The following is a 24,850-nucleotide window of genomic DNA, read 5'->3' on the forward strand; positions in this document are numbered from 1 at the left end:
AAAATATAACAGACAACACTGAGTTGTGATGCAGAATATGAGGTGAAAAATTTACTGAAATACTTCACTGGAATACTGAGAACACAAAGGTAATTCTGAAGTGTTAAACACAAGTTCTATATTGCTCATATGTTGCACACACAACAAAGGAAAAACACTAAGTACTTACTTCAAGTGTGTATAAAAAGAAACACAACACAACAGATATAAAATAATGCACGAAAATTAACACTGAATTAAGGAGATTAAAAGAAATGAATGCAATCAGTACATGATAAACACTGAGTCTGATCAAGAGTCACTGAATGTCACTAAGAGAAAAATTCACTGGGAACACAAAAGAAATGTCTCAACACTCGCAAATGTCTCTAAAAAAAAAAATATTATAGCTGTAACACTTGAAAAAAATGAGATTGATGGATTGTTTATATCGTCTTGCTGCTGTCCTCTGCACAGATGATCGTAGAATTGCGCTTAAATCGGCGAGAGACAACACATAGGAGGCTTTTAAAGATGGCGCGCCACTCTCTAGCTCTTGACCCCCTATGTGGTCCTTAAAATATGGTGCTACAACCCTTAGCAATGCACCAAAACACTGATGAGGTAGGTGAGTTGTAATGGCCGACTGTAGTTGGGTTTGTGGGTAATGGCTGAGCGAGGCGTCTGAGACCGGCAATGGTGCGACACACGTGATCGTGAGTGGCTGGGCTTATGGGTTGAACGTCGTAAGCCTCACTGAGAAAACCCACACTGCCGCGAAGATAATTCTAAGCCGGCTGGCTTAGAAGAAACCCACGAAATACTACAACACCACAAGGATGACAAGGAGCACTCAGAATGCTTGGAACTTGAATCACAAGCGATGAAGACTAGTCACGTGGCTTGCCTGAGTACTGGGGTAAGACACCTGGGTTAGTTGCTAGCTGGCTTATCTTAACCCTTCACACAGAATAGCTTGATAACTTCACACAATGAGCACAGCAGGGGTGGAAGCTGGCTTGGCAGGCAAAATAATTGGATGGAGTAGGCTAGGCTGGACTGGACTCGGGTGTTCTGACTCCCCCACCACAGACTGGAAGCTGGCTTATTTTGCAAACTCGGGTCAACCCCTCGGGAGTAATGCAAAAGAAGATAACCACTAATATAAAGAGACTGACCAGTGAATAATGTAGAAGCTGGTAGAGTAGCTGGCTTGAGGTAGCTGGATGGGGTGAACCTCGGTAGGCCTACTGGTAACACGAAATGGCCGTCTTGCTGGTCGACAATTTTATCTCCAGAAATCGCTGTAATCGTCAGAATTACAGGCTCACCGCTGTCACCATTTATCGTAAGGGTTCTTGAATGGAGATATCACAGGTTGAAAGTAGACACACTTGTAGGATGGTAGATATATTGTCAGACTGAGATGAGAGATGGAGCCCGGTGCCAAGCCTGTTCACGTCTTGTAGGTCTGCCGCCGAGTGAGGGCGGGACAAAGGGATCACTGCCCATGTGTATGCCCATGACGTCACTCCAAGCCAAAGGCCTACGAGGGATCTCGTGTCTAAAGCACATGGAGGATACTAATATGCTATGCTATATAATACAGGGAATACAGGGATCAGCAACTATGCTGACACAGGTGGGCGATCATACCTAACAGCGGACCCCAGATCAAAAGGTGGGTGATCAAACATAACAGTTGATCCCTGATCAACAGGTGGGTGATCATACCTAACAGTGGACCTGATCAACAGGTGGGTGATCATACCTAACAGTGGACCCCTGATCAACAGGAGGGTGATCATACCTAACAGTGGACCCCCTGATCAAAAGGTGGGTGATCATACATAACAGTTGATCCCTGATCAACAGGTGGGTGATCATACCTAACAGTTGATCCCTGATCAACAGGTGGGTGATCATACCTAACAGTTGATCCCTGATCAACAGGTGGGTGATCATACCTAACAGTGGACCCCTGATCAACAGGAGGGTGATCATACCTAACAGTGGACCCCCTGATCAACAGGTGGGTGATCATACCTAACAGTGGACCCCTGATCAACAAGGAACTGTGAACCAAAGGTGAGTATTATAACAAAGTGATGGAGGAAGACAGAGGAAGGTATAACATCAGGGGTTACAGAGTGTGTTGTGGGAGTGTGTAAACTCTCGGGTGTCTGGTAAGGCAATACTTGCTAGTATCCGGCCCGTCAATAACGCCCCTTTTTAGGTCAGGGGAAGGTGCCCTTGGGGTAGGTGTCCATGGGAGGTACCCCAGAGGAAGTGCCCAGGGGAGGTGCCCAGGAAAAGGCATGAAGGGGCAGATGCTCCAAGTGGCGGCTGACATACACCAGAACCCCTTAGCGGCACCAGGTGGGTAGTGGTCGTGGCAGGAGTGACTGGGTTAATGGACGATTAAGGGTTATTTATGTATCTACAGAATGAGCCCAGTGAGCACAGTATTACAGACACAAAATAACACCACTGTATATAAGAACATAAAAAAGAAGGAGCACTGAGAAGGCCTACTGGCCGAAGCCAGTCAGGTATAATTCACATCCACTTCAGAAGGTTGGAGCCCCACATCCGCCCCACTAGTGGAAGCCAGTCAGTCTGTAACTACAGGAGAGTAACACACACAAGAAAAAAATAATAGAAAGTGAGTGAATTAACTTTAATTAAAAGATAATGGAAGCAAATTAAAAGAGGAATGAAGCAGTGACAGGTAGTTTGATCCAAATTATAGGCAACAGAAAATACCTTCTGGATAGAGCAAGTCTTGCCTACACAGAACATAACAAGCGAGTTAGTTATTTCCAATTTTGTTCTTGAAGTGTCTGAAGTGTGATGGAATGAAAGAGGAAAAATATCAAGAGTGAAGTCTGGTTCTCAGAGCCTGGGGAACGGGAGGCAGTTTGATCCAAGGAAGGGGAGGGTAGCTCACGTTCACTGAATCAGGTGTCCATTCATCAGCAGGTTGCGATGGTTGATTAACCAGGGATATTATAGTTGATGTTGATATTGTGAGTTATCACTGATTTAACTGGTTGTTGCTGATGTTGTTATTGTTATTGATGTTATTATTAATCTTAAGGTTAACATTGATGGTACTGATGTAACTGATGTTATTGATGTTAATGTTATCATTGATATTATTGTTGTCTTCCAGTGATGCAGTATTTCGAGTCTTCCTTCTCCCCCAGCCTGGTGCTTGCTTCATCAACCAGGCTGTTGCTGCTTACGGCCCTTTGTCCCACATGCCCATCACAGCCTGGAGGACAAACAGAATGCAGATGTGTACACAGACTCCGCAAAAACCAGCATACATGAGGGGGATTACCAACAGACCTCCAGTTGTCTTCAAGAGGGAACTGGATAGGTTCCTACAGGTAGGTAGGTACAGTACCTGACCAGCCGGGTTGTGGATCGTACACCGGACTGCGTGCGGCCAGCAGTAATAGCCTGGCTGATCAGGCCCTGATCCACCATGAGGCCTGGTCACGGTTCGTCCAAGTGAAAGACAGAAAAATAATTTTTAAAATATACTGCTAAAATTAAAAAAAAAAAAAATCTTTCTTTTTGACAGTCACTTTGAGCTTCGCTGTTTCTTTAAAGTTAAGAGAAACTTTTTAATAATAAAAGAGATATAAAAGGATTTTTTAGTTGTGCAGCAAATACTTAGTCTATAAAATTCCATTATGAGTGGTTATAAGGGCGGGTTCAGTATTTGTTATATAAGGTGATTGAAAAAGCGTTCCTCTTTGTTGATATAAACTTTGTAAGCTGTTACACTGTCTCTGTTTACAGTGATTGTGATTACTGCTGTTAAGTTGCTTTTGACGGACCAACAGAAAATCAGTTGTACCTGCCTCCAGTATTGAAGTAGTGAGCAAATATATAAAAAATATCGGTACCTGTGAGTAAGATGGTCATAATATATATGTAAGCTTCTCAGAGGCACCTAAAATTCTCGGTCCGTCCCAGTGTGTGTGTGTGTGTACTCATCTAACTGTGGTTGCAGAGGTCGATTCATAGTTTCTGCCCCCGTCTCTTCACTGGTCGCTACTAGGTCCCCTCTCTCTCTCTGCTCCATGTGTGTGTGTGTGTGTGTGTGTGTGTGTGTGTGTGTGTGTGTGTGTGTGTGTGTGTGTGTGTGTGTGTGTGTGTGTGTGTGTGTGTGTATCTGACGTATGGTCTATGTCAGTGGTTCCCAAACTTTTTCAGCTTGTTACCCAATTTAACATGCCACATAAAGCATGTTACCCCTTTCACAAAATGTTGTTATTATTGATATATATGGCTAAACGTGAACGTATACAGCCTCGCATACTCTGCTAATCCTAGCAAAACCATTGAAAACGTAAGAACCACACATACATTATATATAAAATTAATAATAGCTACAAATTCACAGTAACAGTGGGTAAATACTAACTATATACTGCACAGGGCAGTACACATACATACCAGCTTATGTCTACCTCGGCTGATGCTCACAGATAAACTGACAGTGTGAAATAGAGGCAGCCTCAGGAAGTGAGTGACGCGTACTGGACAGGTCGATCTGGGCTACTGAGTGACTTTTGTCCTGAAGCATACTTGTCAAAATACTTTTGGGTTTCCACACACTTAGCTATATATTTCTTCTTTTCTAATACTGTATATTAGTTTTTGATGTTTATTGTTATTTGGTTTAACTTTATTACTTACTTATAATAGGTTTACTTTACAACTTTATATACTAAGACAAAGTTAACAATAATCCTCATACCGGGTACCGCATTGTTTTCTTGATTTTCAGAATTCATAACTTTTTTTCTGTCACCCCTCCATTACCCCCCAAAAATGGTTAAATTACCCCCAGGGGGTAATTTAACCCCAGTTTGGGAACCACTGGTCTATGTGGTCAGGTGATCCTGGCAGGGAGGGTGAGGCACGCCCCCTGCCAGCCGTCACCTGCTCTATGTAAACACACCCATCTGAGTTTCAACATTACTGGTGTGGAAGTAATCGCAGATTCACTTGACATGCATACCAGACCTTGAGTTTCTCGGCCAGTGCGACATGTCCTCTTATGTACAGCTTTCTGCTTCACTCTTCAACACTTACACTAACCTCACACAATCACCAAATAAATAAATCTCTATTTATTAGAAATTGTAACTCTTAAAATTTTCCGACTCACTGATTGGTTGTGGTGGTGGACTAGTTGTGGTTGTGGTGGTGGACTAGTTGTGGTTGTGGTGGTGGACTAGTTGTGGTTGTGGTGGTGGACTAGTTGTGGTTGTGGTGGTGGACTAGTTGTGGTTGTGGTGGTGGACTAGTTGTGGTTGTGGATTAGTTGTGGTTGTGGTGGTGGACTAGTTGTGGTTGTGGATTAGTTGTGGTTGTGGTGGTGGACTAGTTGTGGTGGTGAGACTAGTTGTGGTTATGATAATTCTCTGTAATAACCTGCAGTTGAGTCGCAGTTAGTGGCCTCTGTTAATATTACCAGTGTAATTTGTGGTTACGCTGAGAATTCCTTATTGAAGTTGTTATGGATGTTTTAGTTGAGGGGAGGGCTCGCATTATGACTTCCCCCAGTTCGACTCCTCACACCTCCCTCCTAAATACTTACGTTACCTGAAGGACGCTTTCAGGGTCAATGCCCCTTGCTGCCCGATATCAAACTAGGCCTCCTGGAGGATCAAGGCCTGATCAACCAGGCTGTTACTACTGGCCGCACGCAGTCCAACGTACGAACCAAAGCCCAGCTGGTCAGGCACTAATTTGAGGAATTTGTCTAGTTTCCTCCTAAAGACCGCCAGAGGTTTCTTGGAAATTACCCTCACACAGGAAAGGCGGACTTTTAAGAGTCGAGGACTCTGACAAGCATTCATTTCTCTTTCTGTTTTCAACGCGCCCTCGCTTTTTAGTGGATGTATGTTGCACCGTCCGCTAAGTCTTCCGTTGCCATACATAGCGATTTCAGTGTTCAGGTTTGGAATCAGTTCCTTCAGGATTTCCCAGGGTGTAAATTATGTACCTTTCTCGCCTATGTTCCAAGGAATACAGATAAAGGGACTTCAAGATTTCCCAGTTCAGATGCTTGAGTGTGTGTGAGCAGTGAAATATATGCTATAAGAGTAACGAAATATATACTACAATGTTAAAGGTGTAACACTCTGGGTACACGTTTTTACTGATCCACATCAAGGGCTTAATTAAGCTTCAAGATAACCAGTCAAGTGTAAACAAAGACGACTCCCAGAGACTTCGAGTAAAAATAACTAATTTGTAACACGAGTGCGAGTATAAATATATTTAGAGTGCTTACAAGATGTAGGATGGCAGCACCAGGAGGAAATTCCTGCTCGTTACCTGGGCAAACATCGCCTCTGAGGATCGGTCTCTGGTTGAAGACCTGATCAGTGAGGTTGTTAGTGAGTGCCTCACGCATTTCAATGTAAGCATCGCAGTCCAGTTGATCAGGGACAGATTCCAGAAACCTATGTTCTGGGGACAGTTATTGCTCTTACAGAGCACGCTGGACATAAACAATTATTATAATTATAATCATGGGGAAACGCTAAACCCGTAGGATTATACAGCGCCTGTGGGGGGGGGGATGGAAGGTACTCAGGCTTAATTCAGGGAACTGGAGCACAGATCCAATCCCCTAGATCAAAAGCCCCTCACCAGCGTCAAGGAACCTCCCTTAAGGGGCGGACATATACAAATGTGTGTGTATATTAGCTGATGCAATTTCCACTCTACACGAGGTGTTATTCTACGTTGTTATGGCGCGACACATCACTCTTGACATTCCTTACTTCAAGACTATGACACACCTGCATAAATTTTATATATATATATATATATATATATAAACATATAATTGACCAGCTCCCTCCACCACTGCATCCTACGCCTCTCCCAGTTCACCAACAGACGGGCGTCCCTCCCTCCCTCCCTCATCTCACCACCACAACTCCATACCTCTTCGTCTCCAGTAAAAATAAACATGTCACTCGATACTATAAACAAGCTTTAAGTCTAATTCAAATTTTGGGTCAACCATCCAGAGGTTATCAGTTCATCAGTGACTGTGTGACCTTGTCCAACCTGACATGTCTGGCTGTCCTTTACTGTCAGTCTGCGTAACATCACCGTGGCTCTGTTGCCTCAAGGGACACCCCCTGTTTAGATACCTTAGTCCACACTGTACGCATCTGACATTCCATAAGGTTAACCTATGGCTGCCTGGCAGGGATTATGAGAGGTTGATCAGGCTCTGATCCACCATAAGGCCTGGTCACAGACCGGGCCGCGGGGGCGTTGACCCTCGGAACTCTCTCCAGGTAAACAGCCATTGACGTTTTTATACTTTTAATTCGTTTTTGTTTCTTGGTAATTTCAACTATTTTTAACTTATTTAGAAAAATAACTGTGTAAAATTCACACAGTCTGGGGGCCTCAGCCTGCCCCCAGGGGCCCCAAAGCAGTCTTGGTCCCCCTTGCAAAATTTCTCTTGGGGGTCCTTGGCTGCTGTCATTCTCACACAGTTTAAACTGTGAGTAAGACTTGATTTACAACTTGTAACGAAACATCACCAAACACACACCTATAACCCACACTCTGGAGAGGAAACTTTAGACGACGTTTCGATATGTTCTGCAACATTATCGAGCTGTGACATGATAATGGTCAAGGGCAGACCGAAACATCGTCTAACGTGTTCTCTCAGGAGTGTGGATTATTTACGTATTTTCCAGCCACGATATTGTGACTCTTGTTCTTTGATCTCCCACTTAATGCAACCTGTCGTCTCGTGACTCTTGTTTTTCGATCTCCCACCTAAAGCAACCTGTCGTCTCGTGACTCTTGTTTTTCGATCTCCCACTTAATGCAACCTGTCGTCTCGTGACTCTTGTTTTTCGATCTCCCACTTAATGCAACCTGTCGTCTTGTGACTTTTGTTTTTCGATCTCCCACTTAATGCAACCTGTCGTCTTGTGACTTTTGTTTTTCGATCTCCCACTTAATGCAACCTGTCGTCTTGTGACTTTTGTTTTTCGATCTCCCACTTAATGCAACCTGTCGTCTTGTGACTCTTGTTTTTCGATCTCCCACCTAATGCAACCTGTCGTCTCGTGACTCTTGTTTTTCGATCTCCCACCTAATGCAACCTGTCGTCTCGTGACTCTTGTTCTTCGATCTCCACCCAATGCAACCTGTCGTCTCGTGACTCTTGTTCTTCGATCTCCCACCTAATGCAACCTGTCGTCTCGTGACTCTTGTTTTTCGATCTCCCACTTAATGCAACCTGTCGTCTATCTGTATCGTCGGGTCACCATATGTAAAAGACCCGGGCCGGGACACGTACCGACGAATCATTCAAGTTCAAATCTATCCGTAGTAAAGTTCAGAGTTCTTCTCTCCTCTGCACTACCTACCTGGAGAGTATTCCGGGGATCAACGCCCCCGCGGCCGGGTCCACGACCAGGCCTCCCTGTGGAACCCTGATCTCTACCCACCTCACTTTACCCACAAGGTTACTCTAGACTTGATAAATTGATCGTTTAGTACAGCCAGAGACCAGCCGCTCATAATTATGTTCTTAGTGTTCAATTAGTAAGTAGGTCGGGGGGGGGGAGAATGGGTAATTTGAATACTCACCACTGTGGGTTTGCAGGGGTCGACTTCCAGTGTGGGTTAATATATATATGTCGTCCCGAAGAAGTAAAACTTGCGATTTTGGCTTAAATAACAACGCTTTTCTTGCCGAATAAGGCAAGAGAAAATTTGTGTATGCAATAATTTCGCAAAAAATCATTCTGAACCTAACGAAAAAAATATATTTCATAATGTTTGTTTATTAACAAATTATTGTAAATTTATCTAAAATATATTTAGTTGGGTTAGGCTAAAATAAATTGTTCTTGTTATAATAAGGTTAGGTAAGTTTTCTAAGATTCTTTTGGAGGAAAATTAAAATTTTTTACATTAACATTAATGAAAAAAATATATCTTCAAACGTATAAGAGAAAATTTTAGAAAGGGTTTAATTTTAAATGAGTTCTTGCTAACTGACCAGTTTTATATATTCGGCACGACATATATATATATATATATATATATATATATATATATATATATATATATATATATATATATATATATATATATATATATATATATATATATACACGAGTACATATGCTCAAATATGTGCTTACACAAGCATACACATACTAAAATAGAGCCATACAAAGAAGACTAAGAGCGAGGGAGGTCATCACAACCAGTTAAGAGGTAGGACCAAGAGCTGCGACTCGTCCTTGCAATCACAAATAGGCGAGTATAGAACTACACACAACTTGGAGTGCAGCCTGTTCAAGTATGTTCAGGAACTTGAAAGGGTGCAAAGATCTGCAAGCGAACTAGTACACGTGGGGCCAGGGAAAAGACGATGAGCACACTAAGATCAAGCGACAGGTCCGAAGACAATGAAGGTTTGTTATATGCAGAGATTCTAACAGCCAACTGCAGTAGCAAGGGACAGCTGGTCAGGAAAGACAGTTCACTGAGAATAGAAGTTTCAGATATGACAGGGACTGAAGGCAAGAACATGTCAATGGAAGGAAATAAAATGCCTCAGAGGAAGCAGATGGAGACTCAGTGGGAGGAGGAAAGGGCGAGGTCAGTTTTTGTGTACGGGCTCCAAGAAGCCAAGGGGGCCAACTTTGAAGAAATAAAACAGGAGGAGAAAAAAATGATTGAGGGCATCATGAAAACAATAGGGGAGGGCAATATGACCCAGGTGACAAATTTTCAGAGAATTGGGTGGTTTGCGAGTGGAAGGATACGGCCTGTCAGAGTAACTTTCAACGAAGAATCAGTTCGAACCAGGATTCTGCAAGAGAAAGCAAGACTGAGGGACAAAGAGGGGTACCAGAGAGTATACCTCGACCGCGACAGAACACAAGAAGAAAGGACTACACTGAAAGAGAGGGTACAGAGACGCAAGGAGGAACGAGAAGCAATGAAAATGAGCAGGACCCAGACACAGGAGGAAGGGCAAACACACCCCACAGAATCTCCCACCAAAAGACTCCACCCGCGACATTCCCAACGCAACTGAGCAACCTATACTACAACTCACTCACTGTTCCCTCTGCCACCAACCCCCATATCACAAACCTCACTCCAACAGCTGTCCCTTATGGGCATTCTGACCCCACCCCCATCAACACAAACCCCACCTACACCACAGCCCCATATAGGCCCCCACCAAGGCTCTCGCTCCCCCAACCCCAATATACTTGCATGACCACAATGATAGAAAAGAAACTAAAGGTTTGGTACACAAACGCGGATGGAATAACGAATAAACATGAGGAGTGGAATGAAAGAATCAGTGAAAAATCCCCAGACATCATAGCAGTCACAGAAACAAAACTCGCTGAGACAATAACAGACACAATCTTCCCAACAGGATATCAGATCCTGAGGAAAGATAGAAGGAGTAGAGGGGGAGGAGGGGTTGCACTGCTCATAAAACACCAATGGGGATTTGAGGAAATGGAAGGCATGGACATGATTGGAGAAAGAGACTACATTGTAGGTACAATTCAGTCCGGAGAACATAAAGTAGTCATTGGAGTGATGTATAACCCACCACAGAACTGCAGGAGGCCAAGAGAGGAGTACGAAGAAAACAACAGGGTGATGGTGGACACACTGGCTGAGGTGGCAAGAAGAGCTCACTCGAGCAGAGCAAAGTTACTGGTAATGGGCGATTTCAACCACAGGGAGATCGACTGGGAAAACCTGGAGCCACATGGGGGTCCCGAAACATGGAGAGCCAAGATGATGGATGTGGTACTTGAAAACCTCATGCATCAACATGTCAGGGACACAACCAGAGAGAGAGGGGAGGATGAGCCAGCAAGACTGGATCTTGTGTTCACCCTGAGCAGTTCAGACATTGAGGACATCACTTACGAGAGGCCCCTTGGAGCTAGCGATCATGTGGTTCTGAGTTTTGACTATATAGTAGAGTTACAAGTGGAGAAGGTAACAGGAACTGAAGGGGACAGGCCAAACTATAAAAGGGGGGACTACACAGGTATGAGAAACTTCCTGCAGGAGGTTCAGTGGGACAGAGAAATGGTAGGAAAATCGTAAACGAGATGATGGAATATGTGGCAACAAAGTGCAAGGAGGCAGAGGAAAGTTTTGTTCCCAAGGGAAACAGAAATAATAGGAAGACCAAAACGAGTCCTTAGTTTACCCGAAGGTGTAGGGAGGCAAAAACTAAGTGCAACAGAGAATGGAAAAGGTACAGGAGGCATAGGACCCAGGAAAACAAGGAGATTAGTAGAAGAGCCAGAAACGAGTATGCGCAGATAAGGAGGGAGGCCCAGCGACAGTATGAAAACGACATAGCATCGAAAGTCAAATCTGACCCGAAACTGCTGTATAGCCACATTAGGAGGAAGACAACAGTCAAGGACCAGGTGATAAGGCTGAGGAAAGAAGGTGGAGAACTCACAAGAAACGATCAAGAGGTATGTGAGGAGCTCAACACGAGATTTAAGGAAGTATTTACAGTAGAGACAGGAAGGACTCTGGGGGGACAGACCAGATGGGGACACCAACAAGGAATACACCAACAAGTGTTGGACGACATACATACAGATGAGGAGGAGGTGAAGAAACTGCTAAGGGACATCGATACCTCAAAGGCAATGGGACCGGACAACATCTCTCCGTGGGTCCTTAGAGAGGGAGCAGATATGTTGTGCGTACCACTTACCACAATCTTCAACACATCCCTGGAAACTGGGCAACTACCTGAGGTATGGAAGACGGCAAATGTAGTTCTCATTTTCAAAAAAGGAGACAGAAAAGAGGCACTAAACTATAGACCTGTGTCATTGACGTGTACAGTATGCAAAATTATGGAGAAGATTATCAGGAGGAGAGTGGTGGAGCACCTGGAACGGAACAGGAGTATAAATGCCAACCAGCACGGATTCATGGAAGGCAAATCCTGTGTCACAAACCTTCTGGAGTTTTATGATAAAATAACAGAAGTAAGACAAGAGAGAGAGGGGTGGGTTGATTGCATCTTCTTGGACTGCAAGAAGGCCTTTGACACAGTTCCTCACAAGAGATTAGTGCAGAAGCTAGAGCATCAGGCGCATATAACAGGAAGGGCACTGCAATGGATCAGAGAATACCTGACAGGGAGACAACAACGAGTCATGGTACGTAATGATGTATCACAGTGGGCACCTGTGACGAGCGGGGTCCCACAGGGGTCGGTCCTAGGACCAGTGCTATTTTTGGTATATGTGAACGACATGACGGAAGGGTTAGACTCAGAAGTGTCCCTGTTTGCAGATGATGTGAAGTTAATGAGGAGAATTAAATCTGATGAGGACCAGGCAGGACTTCAAAGAGACCTGGACAGACTGGACACCTGGTCCAGCAAATGGCTTCTCGAATTTAATCCTGCCAAATGCAAAGTCATGAAGATAGGGGAAGGGCACAGAAGACCACAGACAGAGTATAGGCTAGGTGGCCAAAGACTGCAAACCTCACTCAAGGAGAAAGATCTTGGGGTGAGTATAACACCGAGCATGTCTCCGGAAGCACACATCAATCAGATAACTGCTGCAGCATATGGGCGCCTGGCAAACCTGAGAACAGCATTCCGATACCTTAGTAAGGAATCATTCAAGACACTGTACACCGTGTATGTCAGGCCCATACTGGAGTATGCAGCACCTGTTTGGAACCCGCACTTGATAAAGCACGTCAAGAAACTAGAGAAAGTACAAAGGTTTGCAACAAGGTTAGTTCCAGAGCTAAGGGGAATGTCCTATGAAGAAAGATTAAGGGAAATCGGCCTGACGACACTGGAGGACAGGAGGGTCAGGGGAGACATGATAACGACATATAAAATACTGCGTGGAATAGACAAGGTGGACAAGGACAGGATGTTCCAGGGAGGGGACACAGAAACAAGAGGCCACAATTGGAAGTTGAAGACACAAATGAGTCAGAGAGATAGTAGGAAGTATTTCTTCAGTCATAGAGTTGTAAGGCAGTGGAATAGCCTAGAAAATGACGTAGTGGAGGCAGGAACCATACACAGTTTTAAGACGAGGTTTGATAAAGCTCATGGAGCGGGGAGAGAGAGGGCCTAGTAGCAACCGGTGAAGAGGCGGGGCCAGGAGCTAGGACTCGACCCCTGCAACCACAAATATGTGAGTACAAATAGGTGAGCACAGCCGAGGGCGATGCACTTTGAGGAGAGACTTAAGGAACTGAGCCTGAACACTTAGAAAACGGGAACATCGCCAGCTATAATCATTGTAAAAACAATTAAAGTTTACTACTAGAAATAAAAAATTATATATAAATAATTTGGCTTACTTTTTCCCATAAAATTCAACTGCACCAGCAGTTTCAATTAAAAGTGTGAAAAATTACATATTTTATCTAAAAAAATGAAGTACTGATATCATCATTAAAGTCTCCCAGCTGAGACTGACAGGTTTCAACACCTTGTATGAGCACCATCCATAGTTAGCTTTTGATAAGTAACATACATGTGCAACCTAACTGTTGCCAGGAGCTGTGACTCGACCCCTGCAACCACAACTAGATGAGTACGTGTGTCTTATCAATTTGTTGCTATTGTACACAATTATTATTCTTACACAGCTTTAGTTTTCACTGTGACTATGATACAGAAGAGGACACCAACACACTGCTGGTGTCTACAATTTAAGTAGAGAAGAATGGGACTTCCCACTCAGAGAAATTATTGACATAGTGGATAAACACAGAGGCTTTCAACGTGGGATTTATTTTCTATGTGTTATTTTCACAATATATTTAATTACGAGGACCAGATACAAGGGGACAGAGATGGCATTTAAAAACACAGAAGTTAAATTCTCAATGGAAATGCAAGGATCGAAATGGAAATAAGTCGCTTTGTCTGGCTTTCTTGGGTTATCCCACGCAATCTATATACTGCTATGTATTGTAATTTATGTAAATTTGTATTTATATATACCTGTACCTGAATATACTAACCCCGATACAAATATACTGGTGATTAAATACAGAACACACGTACGGCTGCCACGAGACCTGGTCACGGACCAGGCCGCAGTGGGCGCTGGCCCCAGAAACACCCTCCAGGTATACTCCAGGTACAAACCCAAACTGATACTAGACCCCAGCAAACCCAAAATGGTGAGACTGCACATTTTTCCCCCCTGACCTACATAATGGCTTAACATTAACATGGACAAGATATTTACGAGTGACTGGTCTCTGACTGTACTAAACGAGCACTGTATCAAGCCTAACGTGAGCTTGTGGCAGCCAGATATTACAGCGTTGTGGAGCGTAACCTGCAGTAAATGGTCCTTACAACGTTTCCATAACCCGATATTTTATTTTTATTTTAATGTGAGGGGGCGTTAAACCCGTAGGGGGCCATGTATAAATAGGATACAAAATGCGGGTAATGGCATTTTTTTATGAAGACGTTTCGTCCACAAGAGACTTTATCAAATGGTTTGATTACGTGCCTGGTGAGCGAAACGTCGTATATCTGATGAGTTTCGAGAGTTTCTTTATATATAATATGCCATAATATACTCTCGGTATATTCTAGTATTACCACAGGGGACATGAAACGCCTGAGAATGGGAAGCATTCACGTGAGATGCAAGGGAAAGCGGGATGAATCCAAATCCTGGGATAATGATCCTCCAGCAGCATCAAGACACATCCTTAGAAGGTACCATAACCTGCAGTAAGATAAGAGATTACCCTGACAGTTCTCCCATAACTAAAATGAACTTCTGCATTTTGCTGCATTCCGTGGATGTTCATCCTTCAGTATGACCGTGTGTGTGTAGGTGTGCCTGGAAGCAGGCTCTGGGGGTCATAGCCCCCCTCGGCCTGGACCCAGACCACAGTTAATGTACTGGTCAGTTAGGCTTTGCATTTGTGTGTCACTCTATATATTTGTACTATTTACATAAACTCTATTCAGGTAACTAACTAATCTCTAATAAAGTTGTCTTTATTACGTATCCCCAGAAAGGGGTTGCTCTATTGTTTTTTGTTTCCTTCCAACGTTTCCAACATTTATGGTGCCCCGTGACCTGGTGGCTAAAGCTTTCGCTTCACACGGCGAGGGTCTGGGTTCGATTCCCAGCGAGGTTTGAAACTTTAGGTGTGTTTATTTACATCGGTTGTCTATATTCTCCATCAGTACAATGGGAACTTGGGAGTTAGTCGACTGGTGTGGGTCGCATCCTGGGACAAAACTGACCTAATTTGCCCGAAATGCTCAGCATAGCAAGTGACTTTCTATATACTCTAGTAGTATGTCACTGATGTCATCTAGGTCTGTATACCTTGTACATGTACTTGTAGAAATAAAGATATGATTATTATTTTATATTTCGTTATATTTTCGTTTATAACGAAAGATCTCATCTGATTGGCTTCAGATTTTCACTGCTGGTGTATGGTAACTAGGGCAAGATTCATGCAAGTATTGGCAAGTGCAGATGCCCTGTGACAAAAGTTGTAGAATCAATTGCTAGATGATTCGCGGAAAACAAAAGCTTCGAAAAAGGAAATAAAAGGCTCGCAGCTAAATTTAGTGCAGTCAAGCAGTCAAGTACTGACTGAGAGGTCACAGAAAACGCACGGGAGATAGAGAGAGAGAGAGAGAATGTGGTTTTCAAGGGGCAACGGTGCCGTAAATATTGATTATTCAGCGTTGTTTAAATAATTTACTTAAGCATAATTACGTAGTTTTAGATGATTACAATTTTCTTTCCACAGTAGCATATGTATAAATAACACAGGATCACCCCCAAAAAGGTCAGACTAACTTATTTTCACTGGGTCCTTCTTACGGAGGTTTTTGTTGATGGGTTTCGAGAAGTTTAGCTCTGCGAAGGTAAGATTTGTTCGGATTTTTAACCCGGAGGGTTGGTATAAACTTTTTCACTGGGAAGTTCTTAAAAAAATACGGTTTTAGTGTTAATGATAAAGAATATTCTCATCCAAAATAATTTATATTTAAGTTCAATCAAGTACAGTGGAATTATCAAGGCAGGAAGCCACCCAGGAACTAACATTAAAGATACCGTAAGTAATGCATATACTAAGTGCTTGACTGAGACTCCAGGTGTCGTCCTAAAAGACTGTCTGACAGGTGTCACTTGTCTCAAGGACACTAATGGAAATAAGTAATTTTGACTTTCTTGGGTTATCATAAGTAATCTACACATGCTGCTATGTATGATAATTTATGTAACTGTATTTATGTGTACCTGTACCTGAATAAATTTACTAGCCTACAAAAAATTCTAAACTTGTCTATTTCTTCTATTTTTCAAATTTTATTTTTAAAGTTAATGTAACTTAGGCCAAGTTACATTAACTTGGCCTAAGTATACACTATATATTAGGTCATTTTATATTAGGTTAGGTTAGGTGATGTTATGTCTTGCCAGGTTAGGTTAGGTTAGAACGACCCCGGGTCGAATCCTGAGGATGGAGAAATGTTTGGGCAAGTCTCCTAATATTACCCTGCTGTCATTGTCACCCAGCAGTAAACAGTTACTTAAGTGTTAGTCGGAAATAAGCCACACTGCTTAGCTTAATAACCCTCCAGCGATACTAATTCCAGTCAAGTTTTTTCTTCTTTGTCTTCTTCTTCTTCGTCTTCTTTGTCATCTTCGTCCACCACAGCCAAAAAAAAAACGACAACAGGATCATTTCCTGCACTATGGGAGATTAACCTTTTCCGCATCGCCACGACAGCTTTTCCCAGGAGAAATTATTGAAAGCACAATTTAAGGTCGGTCTTGAAGTCGAGTATGATGCCTTTACCTAAATAAAACACTCTCGTCTCAGAGCTTTCTCCCTCTCAGCCATCATGGACGCTGATTGCTGCCTCCCCCAAGCCACCGGTGCACCTGGTAGTGACAGTCAAGAAGAAAAAGTGGACGACTAAAGACAGTGTGGCCGAGGGCACGAAAAGAAAGGTGTGGTGATGGTGGTTGTGATGATGTTGGTGGTGATGAGGTGATGGTGGTTGTGATGGTGGTGATGAGGAGATGGTGGTGATAATGGTGGTGGTGATGGTGGCGGCAACAGCAACAGCAGCAACAGTGTCAGTATAGTTGCTGATCCCCTTACATGTGTTGTATATCCATGTGCTTTATATAGAAGCTCCCTAGGCCTGTGACTGTATGACGTCACGGGATACAGCTTGAGTGAGTGAGACGAGCTGCCTCGTCCTCACTCGACGGACCACCTACAAGCAGGCAGAACAAGGCAGGCCTGGGCTCCCGCCTCTCATCACAGTCTGACAATATATGTAGTGTTACCATCCAACAATGTGTTTACCTTCAACCCTCGTTTCTCCTACCGAACCCCATACGACAACAGCAGTAACGGTATTAGTACTTCTAGTAGTAGTAGCAATAGTAATAGTAGTAGCAGCAGCAGCAGCAGCAGCAGTAACAGTAGTAGCGGTAGTAGAGACATCGTTGTGAGAGTGACTCCTGTCTAACGTGTGACGTCTACATACCAGCCTAAGCTTCCACCCTCAAAATCGAGTACCAAGAACCAAGTTACAAATCTGCTGTGTGGTGATCCATTGTTTTTATACACAGAAGAAACCTAGCTGAGGTAGGCCAGCGGATGCTTAACGACTCAAAGGGTCATTATCTGTCTAAGACCTGTGTCAGGTGCACTCTATGGTTTCCTGACCAACAAAACACTACCCCACACACAGGGCTGCCCGCCTCATATTATGGCAGAAATAAGCTGGTCAAAGTACGCTCAGTCAAGGTATTAATTATAACTTTTTAATGTCTGTAAGAATCATACGAAAAAAAATTTGCTGTGATCTCAAACAGATTTTGTGACACCAGCGAGTGACACCAGCGAGTGACACCAGTGAGTGACACCAATTAGTGACACCAGCGAGTGACACCAGCGAGTGACACCAGTTTATGACACCAGCGAGTGACACCAGTTGATGACACCAGCGAGTGACAACAGTTAGTGACACTAGCGAGTGACAGCAGCGGGTGACACCAGCAAGTGACAGCAGTTAGTGACACCAGCGAGTAACACCAGTTAGTGACACCAGTTGATGACACCAGTTGATGACACCAGTTGATGACACCAGCGAGTGACACCAGTCACTGTACAATACTATTCTACACAAAGAAGTCTTTGGCAAGTCTCTGGTCTATCCAACAATATCAGTAGAAAAAATGGAAGCTACTAGTGGCTTTTTTAGTCCTGGAGAACCCACTAGTGGCTTTTTTAGTCCTAGAGAACCCACTAGTGGCTTTTTTTTAGTCCTGGAGAACCCACTAGTGGCTTTTTTAGTCCTGGAGAACCCACTAGTGGCTTTTTTAGTCCTGGAGAACCCACTAGTGGCTTTTTTAGTCCTGGAGAACCCACTAGTGGCTTTTTTAGTCCTGGAGAACCCACTAGTGGCTTTTTTAGTCCTGGAGAACCCACTAGTGGCTTTTTTAGTCCTAGAGAACCCACTAGTGGCTTTTTTTTTAGTCCTGGAGAACCCACTAGTGGCTTTTTTAGTCCTGGAGAACCCACTAGTGGGTTCTTCAGTCCTGTTTTCACTGTTTTCAAGAGTAAATGGATCACCAGCCATGGAAGGTGCCCGATCAACCAAGCTGTAATAACTATGTGGGCCTATGGATCGCTGGCAGCAACAACCTGGTTGACGAGATAGTCAAAAAGGAAGGACTGGCCTCAGGAAGGGTTGCAGGGGTAGAAGAGACCTCATAACTCGTGTAGCCTCGCGCACACAGGCGGAAATCCAAGATGCACGATGAGCTGCGCTGCACAATAAAGTTAACGGAGCCAACTAGCACGAGTGGTAGAGGAGAGGTGAGCTTCCTTCTCCGCATTTAAGTAAAGAAACATTGATGAATCAAAGTGAGGGACGTCAACTGCATGCACTTGTACTTACCTAATTTGTTTCCCGTTCTTCTCTTGACTCGCAAACATATTGTTCTGGAGCGTATGCACTGAAAGTCAAACACAAGTTAGGATTAGTTACAAAAGGCATTATAAAGTTCCAGATACAGAACAATTATATGTGAACAATGTTGAGCACTCTCGGTAATGTGTGTGACACTACTGGGAGAGAGTACACAATTATTTTGTTTTTAACATGATAAAAAATCTTACCTTAACCCATATCAAATCTCAGCCCTGACGTACTCAACTCCTTTCTTCCCCTCTTCTTGATGCAACCTAGAACTGCTGACTAACACTGAGGTACCTAGTTGATGCTAGGTGAAAAGACTTGCCTATACGTTTTGCCCAGCCCGGGAATCGAATCTGGGGTCCTCTCAGTTATGAGCCGAATGATTTACCACTAAAATACCTGTCACCTAATCGTAGATTACCAAGTATTTACCCAGCCCAGGCCTTAATTAAGTCTAGCTCGTCAACGTTTTATCTCTGAGACACAACATTATTCTGCCTGGCACAACAGTACCTTATTTTTCAAGGTTTACTATACCGACTAAGTTGAAGAATATGTCGCACATGCAGTGCTTGGTTATATACCTTTGATATACCTTTGATGAGTTCCGAGAATCGCTCTACGACTCTTAATGCCGTAACGTTTCTCCTGGACAACAGACTTCTTCAGTGAAATGCAGGAGAATACAGCAATGAAGACAGTAGTAGTTTTGACGTGATTAGTCAGTCCCTCCCGTCTTAGCACCTAGCCCTTAGTAGGGCTAGGTGCTAAGACAGGAGGGACTGACTACCTCCTACTAACGGACTAATCACCTCAAAACTACCACTGTCTCCAGTGTAGTATTCTCTTGTATTCGACTGAAGAAGCCTGTTATTTAGGAGAAACGTTCCAAGCACTGCACATGGGACTTACATCCAGTCCTAATGCTGAAAGACAAAATTTAGTCATTATTTGATCAAAACTCAACACTAAATGTTTAACATTCACCACCTGCCATTACTAGACGTTATTTTTATCTCGGTTCTCGTGCACTAGCGTAAAATTAAACAAAACACGGGAGAGTCCCTAACCTACAGGTGCTTCCCGGGGACGGTTCCATCGACACCCAGGCGACAAGGACACCAAGGACAGGGTCAGTAAACAAATCCGGGACTAGGATTCACGTTAACAATATTGTGTATAAGGGCGCATTCAACAAGACTGCGCATGTGAAGGCTAGAAGATTATTGCAATCAAAACTAAACCTTGCTAAACCTACAAGGGTCATAGAGGAAGGCTAGAAGAGGGGCTGGTTGTGGCAGAGGGCCAGCTTATAAAACGACTAAGTTTTTACCACGACAGGAAACAGAGTCGTTAAGTGTCACGTCTGTTACTGGTCACGGTCCCTCGCAATGCAGTTACAACCACTTAAGAGACTGCATATATAAGCAATTAGTTATTGCCTTATTAATTCTAAGATAGTCTTAAGTTTGCTGGAAATGCTCTGCTTAATAAGGGGCTTTCTGCATGCACACCTGACTGCCATCCACCATTGTACCAACATTGTATCATAATGAAATTTAGGCTGTTAGGACAGGTTAAATAAGGGTGACACTGCCGTGGTTGGAAGAATTAACAAATAACTGCAATTACAAGACGAAACTTATGACTTGACAGTGGCGCAAAACGGAGCGAAACTTGACAGTGGCGCAAGACGGAGCGAAACTTGACAGTGGCGCAAGACGGAGCGAAACTTGACAGTGGTGCAAGACGGAGCGAAACTTGACAGTGGCGCAAGACGGAGCTAAACTTGACAGTGGCGCAAGACCGAGCGAAACTTGACAGTGGCGCAAGACGGAGCGAAACTTGACAGTGGCGAAAGACGGAGCGAAACTTGACAGTGGCGCAAGACCGAGCGAAACGTTCTCATAAGTTTCTCTCTCATAGGTGCTAGTTATTTGTGGATTAAATAAACTTATAAAACAGTCTCTCTCTGTTGCAGAGATGAGCAGGAAGTCCAAGCTTGGACTTCCTGCTCATTTCTGCAACACTGCACGCCCCTGATGATGTGCTGATGACGGGTCAACAACTCCCCAGGTGTGTGTGTGTGTGTGTGTGTGTGTGTGTGTGTGTGTGTGTGTGTGTGTGTGTGTGTGTGTGTGACTACTCACATTGTCAAGTTCCTTGACAATGTGAGTAGTCACGAAAGCGCTTAGAATTTCACTTCTCTTTCCCAGTGGTTGTTTTGTATATTTTAAAATCACCTGTTTACTGTGATCTTATTGCATATATATATATATATATATATATATATATATATATATATATATATATATATATATATATATATATATATATATATATATATATATATCATAATATAACATGCCTGGCAAAGTGATGGATCGCAAATCAGTCCCTGGTACGTTCAAATCCACACGCATATCGTTAATGGTGGGCGAACTGGCTGTTGCTTGACTGAGCAAGGAGAGAGAGAGAGTCTACGCCTGTAAGAGAAAGCTGATACGATTCACTACAGAACACATTGTGGCACCAACACCAGGAACATAACTCCAGTAACTGTGACATACAAAGCTATGGATATCTGTGATGATACCTGTTATGATTTTCGAAGACAAACACACTGTAAATATAATGCCATAAGACATAGTTTGTGTCTTAGTTGTTTAACGTCAGTATAATCCAGCCTTGTAGTACAAGGTCTGAGATGTTAGTTGTATATTGATAGAGGACGGTAAGAGAACACAGTGGCTTGGTGGGAGCTTAACAGATGAGCTTCAGTTCGTTGGAATTGAGCACCGTTTTGCGCAGACCGTGTGGAAGAGCACCGTTTTGCGCAGACCGTGTGGAAGAGCACCGTTTTGCGCAGACCGTGTGGAAGAGCACCGTTTTGCGCAGACCGTGTGGAAGAGCACCGTTTTGCGCAGACCGTGTGGAAGAGCACCGTTTTGCGCAGACCGTGCGGAAGAGCACCGTGGAGCGCAGACCGTACGGAAGAGCACCGTGGAGCGCTGACTATGAATCTCTGTAAGTTACTTGTTAAGGGCAAGAGTAAGTAAAGTTATGAGAGGTGAGGGGCATCCTGGCAGAGTGGACTTCATGTCCTGGACACGGTTTTCACTGCTACACCTGAAATAGCACTTTTTTCCACTGATGTGGCATATGACCTCGTTTGGCATATAACCTCATTTGGCGTATAACTTCATTGGCCACATAATTTGTCCTGACCTCACACGAGCCGTGACCTGGCCTAACCTCACAAATGTTGTAACCTAGCCTTACCTAATCTCAAGTAAGCAGTAGCCCTGTCTGACCTCACATGGATTGTGACTTAGTCTAACCTTACACAGCTCATGGTCTAATCTGACCTCACATGGGGGCCATAACCTGACCTCACCTGGATCTTGACCTAGCCTAATCTCATTAGTCATAACATAATATGACCAGTGACCTCACATGGGTCACAACATGACCTAACCAGTGACCTCACATGGGTCACAGGATGACCTGACTTGTGATCTCACATGGATCGTAACATGACCTGACAAGCAATCTCACATGGATCGTAATATGACCTGATTATTGACCTCACATGGATTGAATTGTAATTTGATCAGTGGCATTACATGACCTGACAGGCAACTTACTTGGTGAATGTGAGAGATGACCTCCGTGTGGGTAGCGTCTTCAAGACTCTTGCCGTTGACCTCCAAGATTTCGTCTCCAACCTCCAGATCCGCCTTGTCTGCCGGCGACCCTGTCAACAAGAACACACTACGTCAGCATGTAGCCAGAGCAACACCTGTTACTAGAATTGTAGTAAAGGCTTACCCCCAGCAATTGTAGTGGAAGGCTAAATAAACACTCCCCCCCCCTCTGAAGGAGAGGTGTTAATGTTGCAGTTTTATAAACTGTAGTGTAAAGTACCCCTCTGGTAGGACAGTGATGGAGTGAAAGATGAAAGTTTTTCTTTTTCGGGCCACCCTGCCTTGGTGGGAAACGGCCGATGTGTTAATGAAAACACACACACACACATGGGATTAAATCTGGAGTATCTGAGAGAGTTAGAGCAAAGGAAGGGGTAGCAGTAATGTTAAATGATCAGTTATGGAAGGAGAAAAGAGAATATGAATGTGTAAATTCAAGAATTATGTGGATTAAAGTAAAGGTTGGATGCGAGAAGTGGGTCATAATAAGCGTGTATGCACCTGGAGAAGAGAGGAATGCAGAGGAGAGAGAGAGATTTTGGGAGATGTTAAGTGAATGTATAGGAGCCTTTGAACCAAGTGAGAGAGTAATTGTGGTAGGGGACTTGAATGCTAAAGTAGGAGAAACTTTTAGAGAGGGTGTGGTAGGTAAGTTTGGGGTGCCAGGTGTAAATGATAATGGGAGCCCTTTGATTGAACTTTGTATAGAAAGGGGTTTAGTTATAGGTAATACATATTTTAAGAAAAAGAGGATAAATAAGTATACACGATATGATGTAGGGCGAAATGACAGTAGTTTGTTGGATTATGTATTGGTAGATAAAAGACTGTTGAGTAGACTTCAGGATGTACATGTTTATAGAGGGGCCACAGATATATCAGATCACTTTCTAGTTGTAGCTATACTGAGAGTAAAAGGTAGATGGGATACAAGGAGAATAGAAGCATCAGGGAAGAGAGAGGTGAAGGTTTATAAACTAAAAGAGGAGGCAGTTAGGGTAAGATATAAACAGCTATTGGAGGATAGATGGGCTAATGAGAGCATAGGCAATGGGGTCGAAGAGGTATGGGGTAGGTTTAAAAATGTAGTGTTAGAGTGTTCAGCAGAAGTTTGTGGTTACAGGAAAGTGGGTGCAGGAGGGAAGAGGAGCGATTGGTGGAATGATGATGTAAAGAGAGTAGTAAGGGAGAAAAAGTTAGCATATGAGAAGTTTTTACAAAGTAGAAGTGATGCAAGGAGGGAAGAGTATATGGAGAAAAAGAGAGAAGTTAAGAGAGTGGTGAAGCAATGTAAAAAGAGAGCAAATGAGAGAGTGGGTGAGATGTTATCAACAAATTTTGTTGAAAATAAGAAAAAGTTTTGGAGTGAGATTAACAAGTTAAGAAAGCCTAGAGAACAAATGGATTTGTCAGTTAAAAATAGGAGAGGAGAGTTATTAAATGGAGAGTTAGAGGTATTGGGAAGATGGAAGGAATATTTTGAGGAATTGTTAAATGTTGATGAAGATAGGGAAGCTGTGATTTCGTGTATAGGGCAAGGAGGAATAACATCTTGTAGGAGTGAGGAAGAGCCAGTTGTGAGTGTGGGGGAAGTTCGTGAGGCAGTAGGTAAAATGAAAGGGGGTAAGGCAGCCGGGATTGATGGGATAAAGATAGAAATGTTAAAAGCAGGTGGGGATATAGTTTTGGAGTGGTTGGTGCAATTATTTAATAAATGTATGGAAGAGGGTAAGGTACCTAGGGATTGGCAGAGAGCATGCATAGTTCCTTTGTATAAAGGCAAAGGGGATAAAAGAGAGTGCAAAAATTATAGGGGGATAAGTCTGTTGAGTGTACCTGGTAAAGTGTATGGTAGAGTTATAATTGAAAGAATTAAGAGTAAGACGGAGAATAGGATAGCAGATGAACAAGGAGGCTTTAGGAAAGGTAGGGGGTGTGTGGACCAGGTGTTTACAGTGAAACATATAAGTGAACAGTATTTAGATAAGGCTAAAGAGGTCTTTGTGGCATTTATGGATTTGGAAAAGGCGTATGACAGGGTGGATAGGGGGGCAATGTGACAGATGTTGCAAGTGTATGGTGTAGG

General features: G+C 43.4%; 1 protein-coding gene across 6 annotated transcripts in view; it reads right to left on the reverse strand.

Moving 5' to 3' along the window:
- The window catches only part of sdt (stardust), a 660,846-nt gene that overhangs the window by 302,814 nt on the left and 333,182 nt on the right, over positions 1–24,850 (reverse strand). For all 6 annotated transcript variants that reach the window (XM_070087045.1, XM_070087047.1, XM_070087048.1 and 3 more), the window contains exons 3-4: positions 22,705–22,814; positions 19,037–19,094 (exon numbers count right to left, since the gene is read on the reverse strand). In XM_070087045.1, the coding sequence (XP_069943146.1) occupies positions 19,037–19,094; positions 22,705–22,814 (168 nt within the window). The remainder of the gene's footprint in view (positions 1–19,036; positions 19,095–22,704; positions 22,815–24,850) is intronic.

This window comes from Cherax quadricarinatus, chromosome 20 (genome assembly GCF_038502225.1).
Source record: "Cherax quadricarinatus isolate ZL_2023a chromosome 20, ASM3850222v1, whole genome shotgun sequence".
Taxonomy (NCBI): domain Eukaryota; kingdom Metazoa; phylum Arthropoda; class Malacostraca; order Decapoda; family Parastacidae; genus Cherax; species Cherax quadricarinatus.